We start from the raw sequence: 7,725 nt of genomic DNA, 5'->3' as shown, positions 1-7,725 counted from the left end.
AAAAAAAAAAAAAAAAAATTATTGGCCAGGCGCGGTGGCTCACGCCTGTAATCCCAGCACGTTGGAAGGCCGAGACAGGCAAATCATCTGAGGTCAGGAGTTGGAGACCAGCCTGACCAACATGGAGAAACCCCATCTCTACTAAACATATAAAAATTAGCTGGGCGTGGTGGTGCATGCCTGTAATCCCAGCTACCTGGGAGGCTGAGGCAGGAGAATCGCTTGAACCCGGGAGGCAGAGGTTGCAGTGAGCCAAGATCATGCCATTGCACTCCAGCCTGGGTGACAAGAGCGAAATTTCGTCTCAAAAAAAAAAAAAAAAAAATTCTTTTCTTTCCTCTGCTAAAACATCCAGGGGACAAAAAATATTATTTTCTGAACATTACCAATTAGGAAATAAATGTCAATCTGTCACCACTGGGCTTCCTTTTTAAGTTTTTTTTCTTTCAATTCATTAGGAACTCCTGACTCAGCTCTATGGTGAACTCTATTCTATCTGGACTAATGGAAGGAACCTACAGCACAGATGAACACTAATATTTGGCTTCCAGTATATCAGAGTACTTATATTTGAATATGTGTCTAGTTTTCCTAAGGCAAAGAATGACTTCAGCACATTACTTTTTATGCCTCTAAAAAAGTTGTAGGCCGGGCATGGTGGCTCACGCCTATAATCCCAGCACTTTGGGAGGTCGAGGCAGGGGGATCATGAGGTCAAGAGATCGAGACCATCCTGGCCAGCATGATGAAATCCCGTCTCTACTAAAAATACAAAAATTAGCTGGGCATGGTGGCACGCGCCAGTAGTCCCCACTACTCTGGAGGCTGAGGCAGCAGAATCGCTTGAATCCGGGAGATGGAAGTTGCAGTGAGCCGAGATCGCACCACTGCACTCCAGCCTGGCGACAGAGCGAGACTCCATCTAAAAAAAAGAAAAGAAAAGAAAGTTGTTTAGGTGATTTACACCTTATACTTGTTTGAGTGAGAGTGGGAAAGATTATACCCCAGATCTTCACATTTCCTACTTTTTCTCATCATTCTGGGGTCTGCTTGAATGTCACTTCCTCAGAGAGGCCTTTCCTGACCACCTGTTCCTTCATATCACTCACTTACTTGATGATTATCTGTTTTTCCCACACAGCTAGAAGGTAAGCTCCATCAAGACAGAAACTTTTGTCTCTTTTGTCCACTGCTGTATCCCCAGCACCTTTACAGTACCTGGTATCTGTAAGGAATTCAACAAACATTTGTCAAGTCATAAATGAGATGAGCGAATCACAGGTTTCGGAATCAGACAGTCCCGTGTTCAAATTACAACTCCACTCTTTTTGTCCAATTGTTGGCAAGTTACTTAACCTCTCTCTGCCACAGCTTCCTCATCTCTGGTAGGTGGGGAAATATCCATTACAGAGGGTGGTCATGATGACTATGAAGGATCAATGTACAATGCCAGACATAGAGTAGACCCTCAAAATTGTTACTTTTCTTTCCATCCACCTCCTCTTTATTGAGACGATAGTTATGAGACTATATTAATATTATTCTTTCTTATCCAGGACATCCACTCCAACCAGAGGGAAATTTATCATGAAGCTAATGAAGTTTAAACTTCAGGGCTGCTCACTTGCACAGGCTCCAAACTGGGATTTGTAGAGGGAAAGCCGGTTGTTGTCTGGAAGCTTTTTTTTTTTTTTTTTTGAGACATAGAGTCTCATTTTGTTGCCCAGGCTGGAGTGCGGTGACTTGATCTCAGCTCACTGCAACCTCCGCCTCCCGGGTTCAAGTGATTCTCCTGCCTCAGCCTCCTGAGTAGCTGGGATTACAGGCGCGTGCCACCATGCCCAGCTAATTTTTGTATTTTTAGTAGAGACGGGGTTTCACCATGTTGGTCAGGCTGGTCTGGAACTCCTGACCTCGTGATCCACCCAGTTTGGCTTCCCAAAGTGCTGGGATTACAGGCATGAGCCACCACGCCTGGCCATCTGGAAGCATTTTTATGTAAACATTTCTAATAAATAGCCTAAAGGATCTCAGGAAAAAAAAGGGTACTAATCTCCAAGTCTCCAGTATTTGTTGTGATGTATTCTCTCTAATCTTTTGATTGCTAATTCTGTATTTATAATTTGTATTTTATGTCTCAAAGAGGTCCCCCAAATTGTGTATGTTTCAAGCCCTCCAAGTCTGAATCTACCCTTTACCCAGTCCATTGATAGATTCCATTAATGGAGCATAAATGTATTCAGAAAGTCTGCATTAACACTCTCAGAGGAGCTGTTTCAAGGTGATTGACTACTCTGCATTGGGACTGGTAATTTAAAGGTTCTTAAAACCATGCACTTGCAAACCCCACTAGGAGGCTTGCCATAATTTTTTACCTGTTTTCATCCAAAGGTTTGCCTTTAGGTGAAACTGCATTGTTAAAAAGACCGTGGGTATGCCTTCGATAAAGCATCAACTGGATTAAGGAATCTTCCTACTGAAATCCCATTTAAAGCAATACTTGGACTAAGGACACTGCTTTGGTTGCAGTCTTTGGTCTACCAATCAGAAACCTAAAAATACTTAAGCTGGGAAGTTACCATCCATAATCGCATTCTTCCTTAAAGACTCCCATAAGGTATCATGGAAAGTTAGATCCATAACAACTATTAGGCTGTTCGTGGGTGCAAAGTATTCTCTCCCACTGGGGAGAAAATTCTTTGTTTAAAAAGTAACGACTGAAGCCGACTGACACTAGTAGTATTCCTAGTACGGAGTACTAACAAGAGTAGTAGTTTCTACTCTGGATCTGAAGCCTTCTTTTGCTGTGGCGCCCGTCCCACCTGCACCTTCCTCTTAAGAGAGCTGCTAGCTTCCCCAAGGATGGAAACGTCCCCCTGGGTCCTGACCTCTCTACTGCGGACCCCTGCGTCTGAATTTCCCCCACGCCGCACTCCAGCCTGGTCTCCAGCGCATCTATGCCTTCCCAGTCCACGTCCCCACCGCGCTCTAGAGGGAGCCCGCTGCCCGGGCGCCCGCCGCGGATTCATTTTCTGTGAAGCCGCCGAGACCAGGAACCTAGTTCCGACACCTGCAGGGTCCGGCACGCTAGTCACTGGGGGTGCCTCAGAAAACATGGCCCCGTGTGCCCTCACTGTTTTCATGAACCGCCCCTTGCTCCCTCACAGCCAGACACGTCGCCACCCTCACAAGTGCGGCCAATGGGACCTAGCTGGGACCCTCCCCGCCTGGGAAAGTCTGGGTGCTGGCTCCTAAAGCGCCCCGGCCAAACCCCCGTCCCACCAACCCGCCACCTCAGGCCTCGGCTGCCCGCCGTCCCCACCGTCCTCGCTAGCGTCGTCGCCCCATCCGGCTCCAGGCAAAACCCGGAGCGGCTGCCTGCCCGCAGCTCCCGGGAGACCGCGCGGCGCGGCGGCTAGAGCATGCGCAGTGCGCAGGGCCGGCACGAAGCGCAAGCAGGAAGCGTTCGCGGTGATCCCGGCGACTGCGCTGGCTAATGCGGTACCGGCTAGCGTGGCTTCTGCACCCCGCGCTGCCCAGCACCTTCCGCTCAGTCCTCGGCGCCCGCCTGCCGCCCCCGGAGCGCCTGTGTGGGTAAGCGGAATGGAGCGCCCGGGCCCTCGGGCCCCGTGGGTCACGGTGGTTTGGCGCTCGGGTTGCAAAGTGGTGAATCAGCACTTAAAGCCGCCGCCGCTGCCCCTCACGCTGCCCGTCCCGCCGGCCTGGGGCCCGGACTGCCGCGCTGAGGCTGCCCCAGGGGCCGGAAGAGCGGCTCGCCAGGCGGGAGCCAGAGGCCTGGTCCAGAGTCGGGGACGTTCCTCGGGCTGGTGAGGGACCGGGGCCGTTACCCGGGGCCACGGGGCGTGTGCCAGTAGTGTGGGGGGCGCGGGGGCGGACCGAGTCACCCGGCCTGCACCCGGGAGCCGCGCCGCGTCACTCTGCCGGAGTCCGTCTGTGAGGGGGCCGGGAACCTGAGGCGGACTCGAGCCGTGGGGTAAAGGAATCCGGCGACTTTTGGGGGACCGCTTCTTACCTTGCCCTCAGCCCTGCCCTTTCCTCCGGGCACTGAGTTTCCAGGGCCGTGTGGAATGCCCGCGCTGGGAAAAAAAAGTTTGTCAGCCTCTCGCCTTAGTGAGAAGACGAGTGTGGGGTTTCCTATCAGGGGACATTTAGGAGCCGAAAGATACCTCGGGATCCTCTACAGCAGCTCCCTTGTTTTATTCGAAGACAACCGGGGCTCCGAGAGATGGCTTGATTTCCCAACAATTGCCGAGATTGTGGCAAAATCAGGATTAGGACACAGGTTTTTTGCCATCCAGTGGCGTGCTCTCCACTTCACCGTTGATCTGCGTACGCTAGGCTTTTTCAGGCTTGTAGTGAACGTTGAATATTTTTTACTACGAATGGAAGAGGATAGGCAGTATTATCTTGCCCTCCCTAGAAACATTATTTGAACCCCTCCTGGTTTTAATCAGTAATAGCCAGCACCTACTAAGTGCAGGGCACTGTGATGGACCCTCTATGTAAAGTATGTGTCTGCCTTCCAAGGAACTTTGATTTGACTCGAGCGGATTGGGATGCCACGGGAATTGAGATAGCTAAAAGGGTGTGTTGATGAGGGTCAGAAGATGAGTAGTATGGGTAGTGTATGGAGGTAGAGATAGAAAAGGGGGGGTAGGCTGGCTTTGGAAGGAATGGCAGAAAGGTTGGAGTGAGGGCTGGCGTGGGCGTAATCCAGCCTAGATATGCGGACAGTTTGTGTTGGGGGAACGGTGAGCCGATTAGTCTGGTTGAAGCTTTAGAGAATTTCCCTGGGGGAATTAGGAGGACCCAAGTCCTGTATTATAACGGTAGGGTAATGCTGGCCTGGGTCTTGAATTCTAGTTGGGATTTTCCCAGTGCGTAGTAGGTAGGGAGACATTAAGTTTTTGAGCTGGGAAGTTATCTGATGGAACTGGGAGTTTAGGAAAGTAGTTTGGTGGCTGTGTGCAAGATGTCAGGGAGTAGAGAGAGTCGAGGCAGAGAAACCTGTTGGAACTTGGTCTTTACTGCCTGTGTTAGGACAGTAGCAGTGGGGCACTGAGAAAAGCTAATACAAATGAAGACTCTATAGAACTTGTTCTCCTCTGTTTTCCATTACATCACAAAATCTCCTATAATGTGCAAAAGACCCCTGAGCTTAGATAATCAGGTGGTAAGCACAGGCAGGATGCCTCCTTTTGTCCTCTTTTGGATCAGTCCACTTTTGTTCTAAATTCATTACTGATAGGCTAGGCTTAGCTTCATACTGTCTCCAGCATATAGCATTTGTGATTTTTAAAGAAAGCACCAATTTTAAGTTTTATATAACTAAGTGGTTTGTATGTTCTAGTGAAAATTACATTTTCTCTGTAGTTATTAAGTCCAGTCGACCATCCAGAGTTTCAAGATATGTTTTTCTCAAAGATGGAAATTTGAGAGATTCAAAGCATAATGAATGAGATGAGCCAGCTGGAAAGCTCTACCCTAAAATGAGTGAGTGAGGCTTTTAAGGAAAATACAGGTCCAACCAAAGGGATTAGGGCATAGTTTTAGGAAGGAAAGCCCTAACGTCTGAAGCTACCACATATTCACACCTTAAGGAATGCAGTCAGCCCTACTGTACATAGTAGGAAGAATGTCTTAACTGAGATAGCCACACAGCTATTTGCTGAAAGAGCTGGAATTTAACCCATGTCTATCTGGCATCGGAGCCTGAGCTCTTGACTGTTATGTACTTGCAAACACAAGTACTGCCTCTGCTGGTATTTGGGCATTCATTTTCTAGTCTAACCTCTTGAGACAGAGATGGTCTTAAAGCATTTATTTAAAATCAACCCATTTACAAAGTAACCTCCTTGTTCTGTGTTCAGCCATATTTTATAACTTGGGACTGCGTGGAATGATCTGAACTGTTGGGGCACCTGGAGATAGTAGCCCATTTCCCTGGCAACAACTTGAGCCACCTGGGCATCAGTCATCTCACTTTGCAGGCAGCCCTACTTTGCATTTCCCTGTTCCGTAGGCTTAGGAAACAGTGGTATGTCAATTGGGACTATCAACATTCAAGCTTTTAAACTACTTTTAATCAGAAAAATGCCTTTTAGTAGTGTAAAAGGACAGGGTATCCTGAGTTTCTTTAACCTAATCCACACATCCTGCCTGTCTTGAAAGTTAGGGTTGAGGCCAGGTGGGGTGGCTCATGCCTGTAATCCCAGAACTTTGGGAGGCCGAGGTGGGCGGATCACTTGAGGTCGGGAGTTCAAGACCATCCTGGGCAACATGGTGAAACCCCATCTCTACAAAAAAATTAGCTGGGCGTGGTGGTGGGCACTTGTAATCCCAGCTACTCGTGAGGCTGAGGCAGGAGAATCACTTGAACCCAGGAGTTGGAGGTTGCAGTGAGCTGAGATCGTGTCACTGCACTCCAGCCTGGGTGATTGAGCGAGACTCTGTCTTAAAAAAAAAAAAAAAAAGTTAGGTTGGGGACAGTCTTCCCAGGATAGGGGAGGAAAAGTTCAGTATGTTTTCTTTTAAGTTCGACACAGGGTTTCACTCTGTTGCTCAGGTTGGAGTGCAGTGGTGTGATCTCAGCTCACTGCAGCCTTTACCTCTTGCGCTCAAGCGATCCTCCCACCTCAGCCTCCTGAGTAGCTGGGACTGCAGGCTCACACCCCCCATCCCACAACTAATTTTTCTGTTTTTGGTAGAGTTGCGGTTTCACGGTGTTGCCCAGGGTGGTCTCAAACTCCTGGGCTGAGGCAATCCCCCCGCCTCCCAAAGTGCTGGGGTTATAGGCATGAGCCACTGTGCCAGGCCCAGTATATGTTTCATAAACATTAGTATCCTTTCTATTTTTCTGTTGGTATTTTATATCTCCTAAACATGTACCCAGAGGATCAGGCTACCTTTTAGCCAGGATGACAAGGCTAGAGCACTTTCCTTCCACAGGGGTAGATTCTCTATAGATACGTTAGATTTTGGAGCCTTCTCAGTTGGCTGGTCTTCAGTCTGTCCTCATTGTTCTGTTTAGACATTATTTGAATGTCTACTCTGTAGTGATCACACACCGTGTCCAGTACTGTGTAAATGCAAAGATAGCCATAAATCTTGTCCTCAAGGAGCTTTCAGTAATAAACAGTAAACTGCTTTACCTCTGACCCTTTATTAGACACCTCCACTCTTATGTTTTGTTTCTTTCAATTAATTTTGAAAAACAACTTAGTATTTTTTTTTATCACCATGCAGATTACTTTTTTAAAAGTGGGACTCACAAAATTATTTTATTCTTCTTAAAGAACTGTTTTGTTTCTTTTTGCCTATTAAAGGTGTAACTTTTTTTTTGTTGTTTTTTAGAGACTGAGTCTCGTTCTGTCGCTCAGGTTGGAGAGTGACAGGAACTTGGCTCACTGCAACTTCCACCTCCTGGGTTCAAGTTATTCTCCTGCCTCAGCCTCCAGAGTAGCTGGGATTACAGGTGGGCGCCACCACACACAACTAATTTTTGTATTTTTAGTAGAGACGGGATTTCACCATGATGGCCAGGCTGGTCTCGAACTCCTGACCTCAGGTGATCCACCCGCCTTGGCCTTCCAAAGTGCTGGGATTATAGGCATGAGCCACTGTGCTCGGCGTAACTTTTTTTATTTTGTATTTATTTTATTTATTTATTTTTTTTGAGACGGAGTCTCGCTCTGTCACCCAGGC

General features: G+C 48.0%; 1 protein-coding gene across 4 annotated transcripts in view; it reads left to right on the top strand.

Moving 5' to 3' along the window:
• Positions 1 to 2,035: 2,035 nt before the first annotated feature.
• Positions 2,036 to 7,725, top strand: part of IDE (insulin degrading enzyme) — a 113,749-nt gene continuing 108,059 nt past the window's right edge. Inside the window, exon 1 of one of the 4 annotated variants that reach the window (XM_017876749.1) lies at positions 2,036 to 3,594. In XM_017876749.1, the coding sequence (XP_017732238.1) occupies positions 3,497 to 3,594 (98 nt within the window). In that variant the 5' untranslated portion in view covers positions 2,036 to 3,496. Of the gene's footprint in view, positions 3,595 to 3,661; positions 3,828 to 3,932; positions 3,995 to 7,725 lie in introns of those variants that run through there. The other 3 variants (XM_017876746.1, XM_017876748.1, XM_017876747.1) reach the window with 3 other exon arrangements.

This window comes from Rhinopithecus bieti, unplaced genomic scaffold (assembly GCF_001698545.2).
Source record: "Rhinopithecus bieti isolate Rb0 unplaced genomic scaffold, ASM169854v2 scaffold_9383, whole genome shotgun sequence".
In the NCBI taxonomy this organism is placed as follows: Eukaryota; Metazoa; Chordata; class Mammalia; order Primates; family Cercopithecidae; genus Rhinopithecus; species Rhinopithecus bieti.
The sequence above is the reverse complement of the archived record's forward strand: the minus strand, read 5'-3'. Positions and strand labels throughout refer to the sequence as shown.